At 41.0% G+C, this 21,734-nt stretch overlaps 2 protein-coding genes across 8 annotated transcripts in view; one reads left to right on the top strand and one right to left on the bottom strand.

The window, feature by feature from the left end:
• The window catches only part of tab2 (TGF-beta activated kinase 1 (MAP3K7) binding protein 2), a 42,708-nt gene extending 34,248 nt beyond the window's left edge, over positions 1–8,460 (top strand). For 4 of the 7 annotated variants that reach the window (XM_071478419.1, XM_071478418.1, XM_071478416.1 and 1 more), the window contains exons 4-8: positions 2,258–2,418; positions 3,931–4,024; positions 4,956–5,051; positions 5,986–6,042; positions 6,166–8,460. In XM_071478419.1, coding sequence (XP_071334520.1) covers positions 2,258–2,418; positions 3,931–4,024; positions 4,956–5,051; positions 5,986–6,042; positions 6,166–6,305 — 548 coding nt within the window. In that variant the 3' untranslated portion in view covers positions 6,306–8,460. The remainder of the gene's footprint in view (positions 1–2,257; positions 2,419–3,930; positions 4,025–4,955; positions 5,052–5,985; positions 6,043–6,165) is intronic. The other 3 variants (XM_071478420.1, XM_071478421.1, XM_071478422.1) reach the window with 3 other exon arrangements.
• Positions 8,461–9,240: 780 nt separating this feature from the next.
• On the bottom strand, positions 9,241–21,225 carry LOC139621674 (probable ribonuclease ZC3H12D). The gene is made up of 6 exons (XM_071478423.1): positions 21,000–21,225; positions 19,358–19,829; positions 15,240–15,379; positions 12,180–12,414; positions 11,957–12,063; positions 9,241–10,601 (listed from the first exon to the last, which is right to left on the bottom strand). Exons 1-6 carry the CDS (start codon positions 21,001–21,003, stop codon positions 9,682–9,684), a joined length of 1,878 nt encoding a protein of 625 aa, XP_071334524.1. The 5' UTR covers positions 21,004–21,225; the 3' UTR covers positions 9,241–9,681.
• Between the last annotated feature and the right edge of the window lie 509 nt (positions 21,226–21,734).

The following is a 21,734-nucleotide window of genomic DNA, read 5'->3' as shown; positions in this document are numbered from 1 at the left end:
CTAATAAGACCCAATAAGGGCATGATTGTGGGTGTCTGCATCATCGTTTGCCCGTCCAGATGAAAACACAGCCCCAGAGTTTTCAAACTCAAACAGGGTCAGCAGTTTTAGAGTGGTGTGGACGGAAGGTGTAAATGTAGCAAAAGTGATGCCTTTTAAAACATAAAATGTATTAGTGAGAATGTAGCCTTAGCCACATCATTCAGAGAACCTTTGGATAGCAATTTGACTGTCTCCCAGGTTTTTGAGTCTAAAGAACAATTAAAACTAGAATGGCACTCAGTGGAGCACATACCTCAGCCAAAGGGAAATATTGAGAAAAATGTCAGAAAATCTCACAATGTTGAGGAAAGTGATTGAAAAACATTCCTGCATCTGCACCTTTAACCTGATCCACACCAAAATTTTATGGGTTTGGGGAGGCTGTGGCTCAAGAGGTAGAGTGGGTCGGCACAAGTTGCTTCTGATGTATCATTGGTGTGTGAGTGTGTCTGTGTGTGTGATAGAAAAGTATGCGTAGTAAATCTACTGTATGAATGTGTGAGTGAAAGGGTGAAAGTGGCTTGTAGAATGAAGTGCTTTGAGTGATTGGTAAGAGTAGAAAAGTGCAGTCCATTCATTTACCATTTCTGTAACTGCATTACCTATTTTTACCTTAGTTTGGTGCAGGATAAATGAGGCAATCATTTCAAAGGAGCTGCCAGGTTTTCCCACTTCAACATTTCTGAGAAAAGACATGACAGCCTGCAAGAAGCATGTTTGTCCTCAGGTTTGAGCCGTTGAGAAGTTGATGGCTGAGTGATGGCTATTGTATAAAGAGAAAGTGACAGAAGACATTGTGACCATAAAGCATAATAGACGGACAGTTGATGTGACAAAATATGAGGTAATTATAAAATGAGATTTTTGGGTGTAGATTTAATTATGTTGGGTATATGTAGTGTGATGTGGGTATAATTATTATTATCATTATGGACAATAATGATAACAATAATAATAATAATAATAATAATAATAATACGGTAACAGCGTATCATATAGTAATGAAATAGCAGAACATTATATATTCACATATTAACATGTACAAATATACGAAGACAGCATCATAATAATTCTAATATAATGTAGTAATATATAATAATGATAATCATGATGATAATTATTATGTTCATGAAGTAAGGGTGTTAGAAGATAAAGGATGGGTCAAGAGCCGATCACAAAGCCAATCATCATAGCTGTGTGAAATCATTGTGAAGCTTGGAAATACATTATTGAATTCTAGTGCAAGTGCAAAAGATGTTCCACAACAGACAACAGCACAATGCTCTATATATAATCAGTTATTACATCTGTATCAACATGTACAAAATGGTCATCTTCATTCGTTTGTAAAAAGACTCACTTCCTCTTTAGCGATTTGTCTACAAAAAAGTGCAAGAATGTTTATTTCTGCAATTCTATAGTTCAAACAAGCTTTTAGCTTTTATTATGAAATGTTCAGACAGGAAGTTCCAAAGGTTCTGTCACATGCTTGTTAGACCTCTGAAAAAGCAGACATATGATGTGATATGAAAAAATAACACCAGTTCAATGAGTCAGTCAAATATGTGACTGTGGCCACACAATAAAGTAAATTTAAGTTGCATTTTTATCAATCAGCTTCTTAAAATTAGCCTTTGATTATGTTCTGGCCACCATATAATGGTTTAGGAAAAAATTGGCCCAAAGCCAAACTTACTTGCTGACCCCTGAAATAAGTTCTGCAGCAGAATTTGCCTTGAGCATTTTGCTAACTAGGATAAGTCTGATCTCTTCATCTTACCACAATAGGTGATGAAACACACTAATAGAGAACAGTGAAGAAACTGATTTCCCCGTCTCTTCTTACACAAAGTTGTTTTGCACAGGGAATTATGCTCAAAACTGGTTTGACTGGTTTATGCAGAGATCTGTGTGGTGTATCTGAAAATGTGTCAGTTGTATTTATTCACAGCAGTCTTCCCTTGAGGAGATTTTCATCAGCAGTTTTTCTTTTGTCCCCTGCTTTGATCTACATTCTGTGGTTACAGGGAATTTCTCGATATAAAAGTAATATCAGTAACAATAAACAATAGTTTCTTATTTTTATATGTATTAATTTTTTTTCCTTCAGTATGATGTTTCATGCTTTTCATATTTTGCATTTTCTGTAAAGTTTATGTAGCACAGAGGACACAGTTGCTGACAATACGGTATGCTTCTGCTTCGCTTCTTCCAGCATTGTTGGTCCATCAGAAGGCCCGCATGGAGAGGCTGTGGCATGAGTTGGAGCTGAAGAAGAAGAAGCTGGAGAAGCTAAAAGAGGAGGTCAACGAGATGGAGAATGACCTGACCAGAAGACGGCTGGAGAGATCCAACTCGGCCTCCCAAATTCCTTCTGTACGCTTAATTCAGTGATTTTTACAGACAGAAATCTGTCTGTTGAGAATTTATGCTGCTCTGTGATTTTGGATTTTTGCTATTTTGCCATCACGTGACAGGACATGTGGGGAGAGACAGAGGAACATGTATTGCTACAAAGGTCCATAGACTAAATTGTAGTGTGGAAGCGGCAGTTATATGGAAGCCACTGCAGTTCAGTTCTAATATTTCCAGCTAACACAAGCCAGAATGTAGAGACATTGGGATTTTTCAAATGGCAAGATGTCAGGGGATTCTGACCAACATCTCTCATTGGCAGATCAATCAATTTAAAAAAACCACATTCATTATGATTATTTTAGCAGTAAACTTGGTAATGTCTGTGTTTCAGAATCATCAGACATGTTCTTCACAATTGTAAATAAATGTTTTTATGGTTATTATGGAGAGATAAATGGAATCTGTGTCACAATCTTGGTTTCTGCTCCTGCACCCTGAAACTATGTTGATTACAGGGTCTGTTTATTATTTGGCTGATATCTCTCCATATTTTCAGACTGACAGCACATAATCTGTATCAGCTTCACTTCACAGTTCATGCTGCAGCAGCCTATGTAGCTACTTCACAAGAAATGTAACAGCAGCGATAGGGAGGGTTCAAAAGCCTTTTGTTTTTATTTTCTGCACCATTTCACATTAATTTTAGATTTGCAGCTGTATGTTTGTTGATACCTCTCTGGTTCAGATGAAGTGTGCTCCTAGCTTTTTGTTGAGTCAGCTGTTACAGTTTGAGTCAGCAGAAGGGAAAAGTGACTATGGAAGGTAATTGGCTGGTGTTGCTGAGCTCAGTGGCTCCTTGGTTTAGTGTTGTTTACTGAGGCAAGCCAGCTCTGGATAGTGGACCAGCTCTCGCCCTGACATGGTCACTGCTCTGCTGACTTAAAAGCAGGAAATCTCAGGCCCTGTTCACACCTAGCATAGAGTGCTGCCTGAATGAGTCCTCAAACCCAGAAATAAGTTAGCATTGTAGCACCTTTGGTTCCCTTGTCACAAAGTCTGTGGGTGTTCTTAAATGGGGTTTTGGTTAGATGACTGAAGTAAGGTCTGTGGTTAACACAAGCTCAAGACATTTCCACATTTTATTCTATGACATAAAATATATCAGTAAATACTTCAGTCATGATATTTTAAACTTTAACAAGTCTTAAAAAAGGCTTTCTGTTGAGGTGATGCTAACTTCGTGATTAGCTGCAGCATTAACAATCTATTAACATTCATCTTGGGCAATGGTCAGTTCACACCTGGCAGTAACCAAATTGAGTAACCACTCATGATTGGATCTTACTTCCCCTCTCTATATGCAAACTAACACACATCATTTCTGTTTGCAGAGATGTTTTTAACTGTTGGAAGGCAGCAGTGCTCTTTCATGTCTGCTGGAGTCTATTCCTTGTTCCAGGCAAACCAAATCACCTGAGATGTTTGATGCATTGTGGGTGCATTCACGCCTGTGTTTTCTGTCTTTGTCAGATCGAGGAAATGAAGCAGTTGAGATGCAAAAACAGGTTACTGCAGATTGACATTGACTGCCTCACCAAAGAAATTGATCTCCTCCAAACAAGAGGTAGGAGTCCTCCTTTCTCTCTCTGCTATATACCATTCAGTATCCTTAGGGTTTTGGGAATTTTAAACTGGCATTCAGCTATTGTACATTACTGTGTTGTATAATAATAAAGTCATTAAATGTGGGAGGTCAGATCTGATCCAGGGTCAGGCCTGCTCACATCCTCTCGGCACACGCAGTTATGGTGCTGCCATTGTACTGTTAACCACCACTCCTTCCTGAATTACATCCTGTTGCTGGTTGGTAACAAGTGATTTATTGCCCCCCTGGCAACACTCCACTGCTCACAGAGAACAAGCCGCCAGCCGACCGCTGCACACAGGTGAAGGAAGGACTGAGGCTCATACAAATGAACTGTGCCTCTCATTCATTGAGGTCACAGACCCAGTGATACCTGGGATTTAAACCCAGACGTAGATGAATGTCAGACATAAATGATGCCGAGTCACACTCACCTTTAGATTATTTTTCTCTAACATATTTTTTTGTTATTATAATCCATGATAGCTATGGAGAGAAAGCTGCACTGTCCAGGAGAGGCACACTAAGCCACATTTCACTTTTAGAAGAAAATGATTTACCTGATAATCATCCCTGATATTATTTTTGAACACAAGATCACTAGATAGATGGTTAGAAGCTGTTCTGTCCAGTAAGTAGAATATGACACTCATGCTGAATACAGTATTTATTCATAAATGTACATATTTATGGCGGTTTATAGTCTATAAACACATGACACTACATCTGTGAAAAGCTCTTGGGAATGATTATGTTTCTGATCACCATCACTCTTGCCATACCCCATGGATCACTTTAATACTTGTGTAAAGCTTATATACACATATGTCCTCTCTCCATGTGTTGATTTTATAGCACACTCGTGTAAATTCACTGTTTAATGTGAAGTAAACCTTCCTTCTGTTTACAGGACCACACTTTAATCCCAGTGCAATCCATAATTTTTATGACAACATTGGATTCCTCGGTCCTGTCCCACCCAAACCCAAAGGTACTTTATCTATTGGTAAGTTTAGAAAAGGTTATCATCACTCAACATTCCTTGTTTTATTCTAAACATTCCTTTATTTATTTGATTTGATTTATGAATTGTCCTATTGATAGTTTATAATTAACTAGATAATGTAATGACTGTCAGACCTTTGTCTTCTTGTTATTAAAGCCATGTTTACAACCCTGGCTCTGTAAGAAGGGAGGGGTGTCTCTCTGTTGCCTTTTCTAAGAGTTTCTTCTATTTTCTTTCCTGATAGCACATCTACTTTAGTTTTATTGTCTTCATCTGTTTTGTTTTCTAACTCCTCCCTGACGTAGAGGACTGTGTCAGTGGTGCTGCATGTTCTAGGGTTTCCAACAATGCATTGCTACCTGGTGGGCCACCAGGCCTAAAGTTGACCCCCTTCCCTCGCAGGGCGTAAGCACTGGGAAATTTTTGGCAGCTCGATTGGAAACATATATGTGATGGTTGGAAAGCAAACCAACGACATGTATTGGTTAAAACTTGAACACACGATAGGAAACAACAGGTCTGAGATCAGGTGTCAGGTGTTCAACACTTGACATTTCCAGCTATCACAAGCTAACATGACTTAGCAACCATAGCTATCTAGCCAAAACGTCAGTAAGCCACATGCTTTCTTTGTGACATTTAGGCACGCAGTCGGACTGGAGCAACATTTAGAGAACAGTTATAAAAAAAATGAACTTTTTTGTTGCACAAGTCTATTTTTACATATTTCATATCTTGTTAACGCCTCATATTTATCCTGTGACCTGCAGTTAATGCCAGGATGCAGTGTGTTAGGTAACCACTGCTTCTGTACGATGACACTTTCTGTTCCTGCACTCCATGTTTGTGCACTTTGGATTTTTGAGAGACACTTTTGAGCAGACGTGTGTTATCCAAGTTCCTTTGACCTGAAAAGGTTGTGTGTTTACATTAGATCACTGCCAAGTGGACAATCAGATTACTGCAGCAGATGGAAGCACGCTGACTAAAGGCACTGTTCACTTCACCACAGCCACATATATAAACTATTTTGATGTCCATGTTTTCATCACTTCATAGATAAATGTGCAGCTCCTCTCTGACCCTGCTGTTGTTCTTCTTCTCCCTGTCACAGACCCGGGCAGTAAGATTGTGAAGCCCATTGCAGACCAGGAAGAGGACGAGGGGACGCAGTGGAGCTGCACAGCTTGCACCTTCCTCAACCATCCCGCCCTCAACCGCTGTGAACAGTGCGAGTTCCCGCGGCACTTCTGAGCCAACTAGGCTGTGATGCGCCGCTCCCTCCTCTGCCCGCCTGTCTTCTACCAGAGTAGAATAGAAAATGGCCCTCTGTTTCTTTTCCCCTACATGTATGAAAACTGGGATGGGGCATAGTCATTGTGCATCATGCGGCCGGTTTTCCTTGTTTTGTTTTTTTTGTTTGTTTTGTTTTTGTTTTGTTTTTTTTTTTGTTGTCTTTTTTCCTTTAGAGGGTGGGGGGTGCGATTCTATTCTTTTCTTTTTCCTCTCTAAGGTTTGTAGAATGCTGTCCACTGAAGGCTTGACTGGATAGTGTTTACAACTTGTTTTTCTTCCTAAAGGCTGACAGAGTCAGATGATACCTCACCTTAGAGACTCAGATTGTGTGGGGTCACTTCCCCCTTTTTCTGCTCGACGGGTGACACTTTACCCCTGGGGATACCTCGCTGCTCCCACTTACAGTATTACGAGTGTGGCCCCGCAGTGTGATGGCACACATACACACACACCTACACACACAACGCTGGTGCCAATGGGGATTTTGCTGAATTAATAAATTAGTTTTTCTTCCTGTGGTCGTGCAGGATTGGGAACTGAGCTCAGCCACTGCTCTCCATCTGAAGGGAAAACTAACAGACTACTCATGGACTTTAAAGTTTGTTTGCTGTTTTTAGAGGATGTTAAAGGGGGAAGCAGCAGTGTAGCTACCACTCAAACAGGCCTCTTGTCCTCCCTTGCCAGTATCCCTTTTCTTTCTCTTCAATCATGAGTTAATGAAAAAAGAAACTAAGTTGCATGCTTTGTGTACAGTACACGGAGGCAGAAACTCCCCTTGAGCTTTTTACTGTACATAATTTTAGAATGTGCCTTAAAAGCCTTCTTCCTCACACTATGAATCACTTGTATTTCCTGTAAGTATAGCTTTATAGACTTTATTAACTTTTTGTCTTGTTTTGTTTCCCTCTTTCAAACAAATAAGCACCATGCTCCCTTTTTAAGCTTTTTACTTGATATCTGTGAGAGTTGAAGCCTTGCAGAAGGAGAGGAGCAGAGCAGTCATCATGAAGCTACGTCTGCCAGGTCCGTTCATCGCTTGTGTAATTGCTGAGTTTCCTGTGTACGATCTGCAGATGCAGCAAAGTGGAAGGCGATGGAGGAGTCTTTTTTTGTTTTTGTTTTTTTTTTTTGTTTGTTTGTTTTGGTTTTCTTTTTTTTTTTTCTTCTTTTTTTTCCTTAGGACACCAAATATGTTCAGGACTGTCGGGGGAGGGAAGGGGTCAAAAAGCAAAATTACAAACTGCCATCTTATCTGACAACTGGAATGTAGGTTTAATGTTCGGGGACAACTACACCTCAATGCAAAGAGACACTTGTTTTCCAGTACAATCAGGATCTTACTGCTCCTGGAACAGCTGACTGGATTAAGAGTTACTGTGTTTCTGTGAGGTCCAAAGATCAGAGTGAATATGTTTCTGTTTAAAGTGTGCCTATAATGCAGAAATACACATATGGGTTCCTGCCATGCCTTAAATGCAACAGGTCAGAATTGTTACAATATCTTGGAAAGCAGTCAAGTAAAAAAAAAAAAAAGCCTCACACAACATGACAAACGTGTCCACAACTGTAAACTCTTCCTTTTATTTGGCCCAGTACATCCTCCTAAGCTCTTATTGACGAGGGTGTTTCTAAAGTTTACTTAGTGTCATTAACTTACCTTAACGGTGGAGTAGTTACTTTTTGTTTTTTCCACATTTGTGAAATGTTGCCTTGCATTAGTGCCTTTAGAACTATTGAATTTGTATTGATAATCTATTTTGTCACGTCCAAGTGCCATTTTTAAAACCAAACCTTATTATTGTATAAACCCATTTAAAAGTAGAAGATGAATTATTGTCTCTTAAGCACTTACACCATACTTCTTCCTTTTCCGACCCAAAGATACCAGTTTTCAACTTTATCTGCACCTTGGTGTGAAGAGGCAGTTTATTCATGTTTTAATAAATGAAAAAAAAGAATTTGGATATATAAAGTTTTTTTGTTTGTTTGTTTGTTTGTTTCTTTGTTGTTGTTTTTTTGTTTGTTTTTTTTTTTTTTGATTTTAGCTGGGTAAACTGTCTTTGTAACAGATAAGTTATTTGTAAAAATAATAAAAAAAAGAATCTATTCTGAATGTTCTTGGTGTCTTTGTTATGCGTCCCTCAGAATCTCCACTAGATGGCAGCAGCTTGTCTTCTCATGTGCCGCCAGCTTCATGCTTCCAAATGTTCTGACTACAACTGGTTCAACAGATGGACCATTAGAAATTAAGGGGGCATAGTTTATATTTTACACATGAAGATGATTTCCCCAGGGTAAAATGAAGTATCTATTGAGCTGCACATTGCATTTCTAAACCTCTGATGATGATGATGATGATGATGATGATTACTGACTGGTGGTGGGTTTATGATGAGAGTTAACTGCAACTGGGTTTAGCCACCAGCGTTTTCAATAAGCTAGCTGACCACATGCTCCTCCCCCTTCAGGGGACCAGACACAGACACAGACACAGGTGCCTTTTCTCATCAGAAAAATGTGAGAAAAATCACAACAAAATGTGTGTATTTGTTTTATAGAAGCAAAGTAAGGTTTCTGGCACAAGAAAGAAAAAGATCTAAAGAGGTCAAAACTCCAGCAACACTTGCAGTAAACAGAAGAACTTTATTAGGCCAACATATTTGGACCTGTGGCCTTCATCAGGGTCATCCAATTAGCATGAGTTTTACCACCTTATTGGATGTAAAGCAGGCAAACTTCTCTTATACTGGAACTAAGTCTCTGGTCCACAGAAGACCAATGTATAATACAGGGGTGTATACATAGTATATCTTGTTGATTAGTCTCTGTGGTCACTCATTAGAATCACCTTTCCCTCCATGAAGTCTGCCTGGGTGTTCATCACGGACAAATATTCAGGGACTGGAGTGCTTTTATTTCACTGGCACAGAAACAAACACTGCATCAAATACAGGTCAGTGACCTTCTTTACAAAAGTACAGAGAATATCATTCCTCACTTTGAGGCAACATGAGAAAAACAACACATGCTGCTTTAAAACATTTGCAGTGCTACAATAAGTAGCATGTATGGAGGTAGTGCATTGCACTTTTACACTGGGATAAAGAAATAGCATTCAGTCTGCTACGTTTTCACGACTTCATCAGATTGAGTCACCTTTTAATGCTTTGAATAAAGGATACGTTTGGAATGGAGTTATGGGACAAGGGACAGTATTAATATGATTCATAATAATATAAATTCACAGTCACTTGACGAAGAGTAGAAATTTTTTAAACCGTCTTTCAGTTTTCACTGAGAACTTGAATGTGACATCAGTTTCAGTCTTTCTACTTTAGAAGGAGATGTGGCTGGTCCTGTAGCTCTGGATGAGAGAAATCAATTGGGACATGTCTGACACGTCTGGGTATACATTCATGACTTGCTCCACTGTGCTCTGGGGAAAGAGGGTGCTCAGCTGGCTCCTCAGGGCCTTCCTCTGTTCACTGGATGGACTCTGGGACCGGACGCTCAGCCTGGCATCAGGGAGGCTGCCCTGCGCCCATGGATCCCTGGGCAAGCTGTGGGACTGTCTGTTGGAGGCCTGCCTGAAGTACTGCGTCTTTGAACTATGGCTGGGATACTCTCCATTAAGTGGAGGCAGAACTGGGCAGGAGGCCCATGCAGACTGGTGGTGGTGGGGTGACACCCTGGTCTGCTGGTGACCACACCTGCACTGGCAGTTTTGATGAGGGTAGAAACTTTCTCTGCTCAGGCAGGGCCCGTGGGCGCCCCCGCTGTATGACCCTGAGAGGGAGCAGTCATCGTGGCTCAGGCTGTAGCTGGCCACCCCACTGCTGTAGCTGTGGGGAGGGTGCTCAATGCCATACGACATGTCTTGGACGTAGAGCCTGGACATGGAACTCTCCATGGAGCCGAAGGCCTCGTCCATGTCTGGGCTTGGACAGTGGTGCAGGCTGGTGTTGGGTTGGCTCCTAGGGCTGCTGGAGTCTCTCTGATAGAGAAACTGCTCACTGGGTGATGCCCTCTGTGACTGGTCCTCTATGCTCAGGGGCGGAGGGGTGGATGAGGTGTATCTGTGCTCTGGCGGGAACAGAGTGGAGCAGAAGTGTGTGTCCTGCAGGCTTGGTATGGGTGAGAAGTTCTTGGCTCTGTCCCTCAGCGCCCTCAGCTCATCGGCCACAGACAGCTGTGATTGGTTGGCTCGCTCTGGGTGGTAGAATTTGCACTTCACTCCATAAGTGCACTTCTTTCCTGAAATAAAGAAATAAGTGGTTATTTACAGGGTTTTGTAACACTAGCACCACATTTGTTTAACCTGTACCTCCTCCAGAAAGTATCAACACAGGATGTGTGTGTCAGAGTGAGCTTTCTCCCCACTCCTCCCGCCTGCACCACTCTAAACACACTTTGCTTTACAAACAAATTAACTGTGACCTATAGTTTTGTTTGTGTCTTAGGTACAAGAATGAACCCCAGTAAATGAACAAACGAACCCCCGTAAATGAACAAATGAACTCCACCAGGGCTGGCTCCCACAGTGTCTATGTGTGTCTCAGCCCCCATTATTGCCAGACAGACAGGCCAGTGAGTCACTCCTTGTCTGATGTCTCCTTCAAAGAGGATGGTCCTCCACATATGCTCCAGTGAGGAGACACTACAAGGTAACAAGGGAGGGAAAAACAGTGCTGCCCACTGGCCCCTCTCCGTCTTGAGTGAGTCTCTGTTTGTCTCCCAGTGTGGGTTTGACAAACTACCTTGTATTACTTTGTCTGAATGTTATTCATTCATAAAAAATGTTACAATCTCCAAACTTAAACAGATTACGCTGTGCTGAAATCAGTTAAAGCAGATTTCACTGTAAAAGGATACACCAAGGAGTTACACCAGGACAGAGATTTTCTCACAGCTTCTACTGTCCACCCTGGCTGATGTTTCGGGATTTTCTACTTCCTCTGTGCGTTGAGAATGTTTCAGTCTTGTGAAATGTTTTTCTAAACCAGTTGGATAATCTCAGAAAAACACTGTGGTCAAATTGTTTCCTGCTCTTCTCAGACTGGTTGGCCATGTTGACTTTGGAGCAGAGAGAAGCCCTGTTGGATTTCATGTAAATGTGAACACACCAGTGTTGATCAGGGAATAAACTCTGTGTATGTTCATGATAAAGAAACAAATATGTCATGTTTCTAAAGGAGTGCACCTTGAACCAGTTGTCTGCACAGATAGTAAACACCTCACACAGTCATTTAGCATTCTGCTGAGTCATCACTAAGTGGAGGTGAACCAGTTCTACACCTGCCAGCCTGCACCACCTTCATGTAGACAGAAGGGAGGTAACAGCAGCCTCCTACAGTTTAACTGTTGCACCACTTGCAGGCAATGAGAGCCACAGCTGCAGTTCATTCAGTGACATCTTTTTATGTTTCACATGCTTCACTTTTTTAATCTTATGTTCTTTGTTACATTTGTTTTCACTGGTTTTTCTAACACCCTCTATGTTCCTTCAGGTTCTCATTGTGCGGGGTTCTGTTGTTACCCCCCAAAAGAGAACAAGGAAGTAACGTGAGCAGAGTCCTGTGTTGTTTGGTGAAACTGAAAAGTGAACCAACCGTATGGACAGTGCTGCAGCTTGTTGTCTGGAGTCCAGGGCTTCCTCCTGAGAAAATCATCAATGGTGGGGCCATTTCTGCCCAGAGGGTCATCTGGAGGCATGAACCTGCATCAGAGACACAGTGATAAAATCAATGACATGAAATGAACCTTGATCCAAACAACCTCTGCAAAAGAGCAAAATTTGAGCTTGAATATGAGCTAAGACCACATCAGTCTTACTTGTCATTGGCGAAAGTGTACATCAGCAGCCTCTCTTCGATGAACTTCTTCCACTGGGGGTTCTCTGTCTGAAGGTCGCGGTAGTTGTCGTTGGACACGATGATCCCGTCTGAGTCGAAGGCCAGCTTGACAATGTAACGGTCGTCATAGCACACCACTCTCTTACCGTTGACGCAGCGAGACGGCGTGTACACCAGGATCTTTCTCCTCTCCAGCTCATGGAGAATATGTTGATCTACACGACACATGAGAATACAGTTGTTTATCACTGTTTATCAACCCTGTCATCAAAAATATATGTTTCTTTACAATTAAAGTGCAACTGCAAATATGTTTTTTTCACATCTTATTGTGACTGGAGTGTGTTTCTATTACGTTGATGAGGAGATGTTGTTAATTTATGTATTAGACAAATCACAAACACATTGATACTGAACATATATATATATATAATAACTTGTGGTGACCATAGTCCTATTCAAGTGTATCATGGTTCTGTTTAGACTCCACTTGGTTCAGGTGAGGGAAAGTTAATGATCTGGTTTAGTATGTAAAAAAAAATCACATTGGCTTCAGACTCATGTTTAATTATATTTAACTGGTGGTATTTAACACCCCCATCTTTTCCTAAACTTAACCAAAGTGCTTTTGTCACCTAAACCGTGGACGGGACAGTGGATGGAAGCCCGGTCTTTGGTGTAATCATCATATGCTTTGTTTCACCCACCATCAACCCAACGACCTTCGCAACCATTCACAGATGTAGCTTTTCATTCATTCAACCAGCATGTTACGACTCTGTTATTCTAAGTGTTATTATTATTATTAGATATTTACATAGGATGAGATGTCAAACGAACATTGTCATTGAATATAATAATATATACTTTGATCAGTGTCGAATCTAATTATTATTATATTTGTTTAAATTCTTCTTCTTCTTCTCTTTATTATTATCATTATTATAGGACAGTGATTAATCAGGAAAATGTCACAGTGACTCTGCTAATACTGGTAATAATGATTCAGCACAGTCACATTTAGGTACAACACTTCACTCTGTATTTATTGTGTTTAAATACAAACTATTGGTTCCATCATCCAAAAAAAACTGTTGTTGCTGTTGCACCAACACAGGTCTGGTCTATTACTGTAAAAGCTGTGCCACATATTCAACTATCAGGGTGCTTTGAGCTGGTTTACCTGCCATCAGCTCTACATTCTGTTTCATTTTTAAATTTTATTTATAGAGCTTTTTAAAAACTTTCCTCATGTTGTTATATGCAATAAAATATTGGGTTTTAGGAATTGCTCTGTCCATAAAAACAAAATTGTAATAAAAATACATTCATTTAATGCATAATTTCATTTTACTGGACATCCTTTTGCTGTAAATGGACATTTGAATAATAGGGGAGAAAAAATGTGTCATCGGCTGAAACAATAAAAATTTAGTTTTTTGTTGTTATTGCTCATTTGAAAGGTTAATATGTGATCATGTTAGATAACCATAAGATAACATTATAGGTGTGTTGTTGTTTTGGTCTTTACCCATCAAGGTCAGTGCTAAATTTTAAATGATGAAAAAAAATATCCTTGATGTAAAACAGACACTTACGAAGGCACGTGACCTGCACGTTACAGTCCATGTGAGCTTTTGTCTTTAATTCAGTGTCCGTGTTTTCATAGAGTTTTACAGCCTGGTCATAAAAGATGAGGAACTGCTCTTGGCTCTGGTGATGGCTCCTATAAAGGATGATGCTGCTTTTAGGAAAGGAACTATTTTTAGCTGACATGATCCAACATAAAAAACATACAGGATTTCAGTTTTGTTGGTAACACGTCGTCACTGTTTGAGATGTTTCCACGGGCTGGTACTTGTTTTACACAGTGAAACTAGGTGAAGCCAATCGGCTGCTGTCAATCCAAGCTGGCAATAGGTGCCAAACAGGATGAAGATAACAGCAGGGCAGAGGGATGGGAATTTACCAGCAGCCATCAGTGGCCTAAACATGCCAGGACAGTTAAGAAGACTATGCTCTTTTATTATTTCCTTGATTCTCATTTTGGTGATAAGAAATCCTGGTTTAGATAATTCCCAGCAAATGCTGGAACATGCTGTATGAAAGACTGTCAGCGTTGTGGCTTTCACTTGTTCTTCAGTTTATTCAAATGAACCTGCTTATTTTGTCAAATGTTTCATTTCCTGCCTGACTTTTAACCCAGAAGGTGCACCTGCTTATGCAGAGAAACCGAAATGTTCTTACACTAAAAACATCAAGCCATAAGTGGCTGCTAAATTCTCAGTTGTAATTAATACTGTCTTTGGTTTTTCTTAAAAAAAACACCTTCGTATAGGTGAAACCAACCTCGGCTGTCCAACACGGCTTCCAATCACACTGTGTTTCATTTGGTTTGATGGAGAGATTATTGTCGAGATCATCAGCAAGTGACAGACCCAACACTAAGAGAGCTGGAGATGAGATTCTGTGTCCAGCGTGTTTGCAGATTCAAGTGAACTCAACTTAAGACATTTATTATATTGTTCATATTATGAATATTGTTGAATAATGTGATGAACCCCTCTCAGAGGGTTTGAGCCTCTGTTTGCTCATTGTTTTGGTCGCTGCTCATCTGACGCTGCCCACAGTCTGCCCACAGTCTGCCCAGCACCAGGCACCAGGCAGAGTTAGCAACATTAGCAGCTAAAGGAGCCGCATGTTTTCAGGCTGAAACGGAGCTAACAGGAGGGTAAATACTGGCCTAGAATATGACACACATCTCCACAGGAACGCTAATTGTGCTCTCTATTGACGCAACTTCAGAATAGTTAAAAAAGTCACATTAGTGATGTTGGCACTGGCTAATGTTGTTAGGTCAGCGTTCGCAGGGGAGCCCTCCAGCACATTTAATAATGTGACGTTACAGCTGGAGGAGGTCAGACTTGAGATGAGCCTGAAAAGAGGATAAATGCACACGAATCTGGACCCAAGTGTCCTAAAAGAAATAACTTCATTTCCCTTTAAGTGACACACACTCGGCTCAGCCAGGGGACCTCACCTGTGATGGGCGCATCTGGCCGCGGCTGCTCCTTCCTCCACAGGGGAACGAACACAGTGATGTCGCGTAGGCCTTTGTCCCAGAACCAGGTCACAGCCAGCTGGAGGCCCTGGCATGAAAACACCTTCTTGTCTCCATGGCTACAAAGACACAGAAGCCAGAGTCAACAAAAAACAACTTCTTCTTTTGTGTTTCTGTGCACAGTATGCACACACACACACACACACACACACACACACACATCTCTTCTCCGTTTTTCGGGAAGTGGATGGTGTTGCAAGGCGTGTGCTCAGAGTTGTGTAAAGCACAATTGCAAAAGCACAGAGATGAGAGACTTGGCACAGAAATGAAACTGTTCATGTGCACTTTGTCTCGAGAGGTGACTGGAAACAAAAACAAAACATTTTACTGAAATTATTCTGCTTTAAGAAACAGTGATGTGTGATTAAGAAAAGGATTAAAGCCTCCAAACTGTGCCCCCACAAAATGAAAATGATTTATTTTGTCAGCATTTGTTATGGTTCAGGGTTATTGTCATTTCCACAGAGGGAAATAAAATGTCATTCCTCACAGAACAGACACACAGACACTGCGCAGATGTAAGGGGAAGACCGAGCACTCTTACATTAGCAGCAACAACGTGGATGTAAACAATTTTCTCCTTTCTGCTGGTCTTTAAATCTGCATGATTCAGATCATGAAACATATGTTGGTGTTTATGCTGTTTATTGATCTCTGATGGTGCTTTAACTGGCTGACTGCTACAATAACAGCATTTTGAACCCTGACCATTGACCAGACCATACGATTGATATGATCAGTTGATCATATCAACACTTCTGATCAGTGAATATCAAAAAACTGAAAAGTCCTTGAAAGAAAGAAAAATAGAATTTGGTGTTATTTTTGGGGGAAAAAAGCAGATGACAGTTTGTTTTGTTTTTTTTTAATGTCCCATCAGAGGGAAAGCTTATGATTGGTATTTAATGCAGTAGCAGTTCCACAAGTTTTCCCCCATGTGACAAGATCATGAGTGAAAAGTAAGCCCTCATTTTAATTCCTGAAGTGAAACATTCCTCTAAACTAGACCTTAAAAAAGTGATAAGTGAGAATAAGTGAGTGTTGGAAGCCTGAACCTTTAGTAAAGTACTGTCTGGTCTGCTTTCAATTGTTAGTACAAGTTCAGCCGAAATCCAAACTGCTGTTACGCTCACATTACCACACTCGAGTAGTACTGAAGAACTAAACTGGATTGTGTTGCCTGCAGGAGAAAGAACATGTGTGTGTGCATGTGTGTGCGTGTGTGTGCGTGCATGTGTGTGTATCTGTGTGTGTGTGTGTGTGTGTGCAGGTGTGTGGGGGTTCCCCTTCCTTCTGTCAGCAGGAAGTGGTGAGGCACTTTGCATACAACAGGTATCAAACATCAGGCTCAAGATAGTTCATGGATTCTGAGTAAATGCACATCTGTGATAAAGTTCACTTTGAATTCCAGGATAATTTACACCTGCAGCTCTTTTCCAAACTTGAGTCTGTGCAGTTAGAGAGTTCACGTTCAGCACATTCGCAGCTGGTTCATTTGAGGCTTGTTTTCTATTTCACTGGTTGAATGTGTTCCTGTGTTAAACAAAACCCAAACTGGCTGATAAAACCCCAGAGACACATAAAGTAAACAAGCCATCTACTGTCCTGCAGTCATAAAGATATAAACATTTTCCAAATATTAGCAGCACAATACTCACTGAACATACTGAATAAAAGTACTCCTCCTGAGGACGGACTGACTGCTCTATACCAGCTGCTTCATATCATTTTGACGGGATTTGTTTTTCCTCCCAAATGTGGGGACAGTGCAGCTGGAATCACAACACTGACGTGATATCACCTTATAAAGCTGATTGATTAACACAAGATTTTGCTGCTTCACCCAACGCATCATCATTATTACTTCCATTACCAGGCTGCATTTATTGATTTACAGCAGAATAAGCCTATTAAGTTGCTATGGTGAACACATCAGTAAACAACTGGCTATGTACACACTGAGCAGAAACAGAGCAGCATTAGCACTTATCTATGTGTTATTCACGTTTCTGGCCACCTGATGAATCTAAGTCCAAAATCCTCTTTTTAGCTGTGTCTTGGATCCTGAGTTTGTGTCTTTAGCTGCTAATTGCTTCACTATATTCACCAGCCAGTCACCATCTGTGTGTGTCTGCTGTTCAGTGCTGCGCAGCTGTCTGATGCAGCTGGAAACAAGTGGAAACCAAAACAATCAGCTGAAAGAGGCTAAAATACAGTGTGAAACTGCAAAGGGAGTGTCATCCTTCACATTACACACAGCCACTTTACCTATTATTATTATAAAGAATATTGATTAGTGCAGCTTAATGCTATCACACTGTTTCATATTTTATTATCTTAAATGTTTTGCATGCAAAGCCTCATTCTGTACAGTAACTAGAATGTAACTATGTGTGGGATATAAAAGGGGCTCTTCGCCAAATTTAGATGTGAAAGGGAATTTTCCGGTCATGTGGAGTCGGCTGCTGCCCAGCATGTGAAAAAAGTGTAGTGCTGAGAAAATTACAGAAGTGAGATTGTCTGTGTAATCTTGGTTTGGGCTTGGAAACTACAAATTAATATAAGAAACATAATGTGGACAGAAAGGTTTAAAGACATGGGCTTGATGTGGAGTTGCATGATGGGGAATGTAGGCTCCAGTGTTTCTGAAGCTTGAGCCATTCTAGGAACTAAAAGTGAGGAAATCTTGGCCTCTGCTCCTTCAATTTGACTTTATTTATGGCCTATTGTAAAATCTGTCCCTCACAAGCCCGCTGGTCGTATGGAAGCACAATAAAAAAAATCTATGTGCTGCTTGAGTGGCGGAATAAGGTAATGAATATGAAAAGTTAGAAGGTCAGCAGTGGCCTTGAATGAGGTTGGACATGAGGATAATCCAGATGGGAAGACTCAGGTTGCTTTATGTCAGGCTCACAGCAGATCAGGATCACAGACAGAGTCTCCTTCATCGCCTCTGACTTCACACCTGAAGATGAATTACAGTTACACTGCCTCACCTGGGAGCAAAGGTGTGACAGTAAATATTTCAGCCCTCTTCCTCTTTCAAGTAAATTATGTTCTTACAGGAATGTGTATCATTAAAATCATGTCTTTTGTTTTGTCCTTTGAACTAATATCATGCCCTCCACCTACTCACAGAGGTATTTGTCGGACCAAATTTTGACAAGGAACTTCCTTGTTACTTGATTAGGGCAGGTAAAGCTGGCAACCATAAGGTGCAGGAATGTCACCTCAGTAGTGTTACGCTAAGTCACGCTACATAAGCGTCAGCAGCTTGAATTTGATGCCACAATGAATGAACATGTCACTTTGTCCTTCAGGCCACGTACAGTGGCCAAAAAACAAGAATAAAACCGCACATCACGTTCTCACTTCCCACATCTTTAAAGAGGAAGTGATCACATCTGTGAACTGAAACAGGATTTGACACAAACAGACACTGAAATACACACAGAAAAAAAGATTTTAAAAGTAAAATATCATGCTTGCAGTGTTATTTCAATATCAATGAACATATGAGCTCTGCTCTTTGTATCCACTTTTTTTATTGCCATGCTATAAAATGTCCAAGAAAGAAAAGCCAGTTGGTAAGGGTTAGGGTAATGTGCTTTACCTGAGTAGCTCCATTTTATGTCACTTTATACTTCTACATTTCAGAGGCATATTTTATACTCCACAACATTATGTCTGAGAGCTGTTGTTACTTTGCAGCTTAAGATTTTACAAACAAAACATGATAAACTTTTAAATTATAATGCAGCAATACAGATTAAATGTTGCTGGATAATTTAAACTAGTTACAATTAGCTCCACTTTGGCTATTAAGTAGTATTAAGGTGTCAGTAATAATGGTAATAATCTTCCAATAATGATACAAAATGCACCAAGAAATACTTTTACTTTTGATGCTTTAGGTCGTGAGATTACACATTTGTACGATTACTGAAGTAAAAGCTATGAGTACTTCTTCCGCCACTGCAGCTGCACAGAAACACACAAAAACTGTACTCTTAATGACAGATGCAGACTGGACTCACCTCATAGCCACATTGCTTCCATCAATAACCACTGGTCTGAAGCCAGCAACTGGCTCTCTGTCTGGTCCATGCCTGGGCTGACTGGGACTGGGGCTGCAGCCTCTGGGCACCAGCTTGGGACTGTTTGGGACACTTTTGTTGTTGTGAGTACGGGTATGGCAGGTCTTTATCAGCTCCTCCAGGATGTCATTGGTCTGGGCATCATGGCGGAGGCTGTCCAGTACCCTCAGGATGTCACTGTGAGAGTATCCTAACTTGAGAAATCGCTCCACTTTGGCATGCTGCTGCTGGTGGTCCATTGTGGATGCTGGTTCAGAGTGTGCGTGTTTGCTCTCCTCTGTCTTCTCAGGACTGTGTGTCTGGGGAATCCTCTTCGCCTCCTTATTCTGGCTCATGGGTGTCTCCACAGTGACACACAGGCTGTGTGTTTTGGAACAGGTGACAGGGATGGAGGCAGAGTCAACCTCTGTCACTGTAAACACAGGAAGCACAGCTGTGGTCTCACAGGGGTTTTCGGACAAATCGTTGCGGTTTGGCGCTCACTGATAGAATCCGCTCTGCTCACCACAACCTCATGACTGCAAACGCAAGCGCAAACACTGGCTGACGTCATGCTGGTTAAGAAAGCCCCTGTCACACTCACCAGAGGAGGAAGCTGGGGGTCTGCACTGATCTCTGGTCTAATTTTACCACCGGTGTCATTCAGGTCAGTTACCAAAACAAACATGAACGAATGGAACTGATGTGAATATGAGTGTGGGTATCAATGTTACAAGTCACACCCCATTCCACACATGTTTTATTGCACTTTTTGGAAACCCCCGGAACTTCATGGCCAAAGAGAGATCACACTGATGTACTTGAGGGTGAAAACTCTTGAATGACTCAACCAACTTTTTCCACTTCTCCTCCCACAAGCAGAGCTATTCTGAGTGCAAAGCTTTAAGTAAAGTCTCACATGGTGTCACACCTGAAACAATGAAAACACAAACCACTCTAACAAACTCTGACAAACACTGAGCCTGAACTCCCTCATTGTTTCCATACTGAAGAATTTTTCTTTTTACACTCTTTTTGATCTTTGACATGCAAGATGGCTCGATTAGCCTTTACTGCATTTGATGTGTCATTTTGACATTTGAAGAATGAGGAAAAGAAGCAAGGATGTGACGTTAACTTTGTCAGGATTTCTTTCTCCTACAAGAGCCATAAGAATTAAACACACACCATCAGATGGACTTGACTTGACTACACTTTTTTTGCCTGAAACATCCTCCCTCTGCAAAGGGGCTTGACTTTGCACAGGCTTGCTACAACCTGCACCAAACCACATCCTTTGCTGCTGAGTTGACATTCAGTTCATCTATGAGGCCCTCAAACGCATCTTTTTTCCAAAAACGAAGACTGTAATTATCTCTGCTTGTTTGTCTCACATGTCCAAACTCCAACAACCTTTGCTCTTTGCAGTCCTGAACACACAAGTCAGCACACAGTCTGACGCTGACACTTACTTGTCTCTCACAATCTGAAACATGACAAGTCTTAACAAGACGAGACTACAGGCTCTGGCCGAGGATTCACACTTAACACAAACAGAGCTACATTGTCACATGACTGAAACAATCTCTTACTTTATACTTACACATTCAGCAAGCGGTGGACTGGAGCATGGGTCCCTCTCAGTGTGTGTGTGAGCTGCTCTCAGTCAGTGAATCGCTCTGACAAGCAGACCGGGCTGTGTGAAGCTGCTCTTATTACTCATAGGAGGAAGTGAGTGCTCGCTGCTCAGAAAACAAAAGTCTCTCTGACAGCAAGGAAGAGAACACTCTGTATATTTGTGATCACTACTTCCTTGTCAGTAGTCATGGCTGATCTGGGAGCCCGTGGGATTTATTTCCCCCTTTTTGAGCACTCCCTGGTGTGGTGAAATAAATGCTGACTGAATGTCTGACAAAGCAGGAAGCCTGCCAAGCTCACACAGGCACCAGACTGTTGAGGCGTTATTAGTCATTCAGACAGTTCATTTTAATGATATCTTTTATGTGCTGCTGCACAGTCTTCAACATGGTGTGTTGAGTCTTTGTGAAGAGCTGCTCTCTGTCATGTCATTTAATTTGTGTGAAATTTCATAAGCAAAAGTTCAATATTCTGGGAGGTTATTAACTTTCCATCAGAGAATTAGACCAGAAGATTGACACCAGTCTCATATCTGTGAAATATGAAGCTACAGCAGCTGGAAACAGGTAACAAACACAAACCAAAGAGGCCTGCACATAACCCACTGCCCACTTTCATTCTGCTGGGATGCACCTGCATGGATGTGTTATAATACATGTAATATAATGTATTATCATGTATTATCATGTATTATTATTAA

The sequence above is a fragment of the Trachinotus anak genome, unplaced genomic scaffold, assembly GCF_046630095.1.
Source record: "Trachinotus anak isolate AG129_WGS33_773 ecotype Australia unplaced genomic scaffold, CSIRO_AGI_Tana_v1 ptg000005l, whole genome shotgun sequence".
NCBI lineage: Eukaryota > Metazoa > Chordata > Actinopteri > Carangiformes > Carangidae > Trachinotus > Trachinotus anak.
The sequence above is the reverse complement of the archived record's forward strand: the minus strand, read 5'-3'. Positions and strand labels throughout refer to the sequence as shown.

Coding starts and splice junctions, on each gene's coding strand:
- LOC139621674 (XM_071478423.1), bottom strand. Junction 12,064..12,179: donor TACACTTTCGCCAATGACAA/GTAAGACTGATG, acceptor TCTCTGATGCAG/GTTCATGCCTCCAGATGACC. Junction 10,602..11,956: donor GCTGCAGCACTGTCCATACG/GTTGGTTCACTT, acceptor TCTTTATTTCAG/GAAAGAAGTGCACTTATGGA.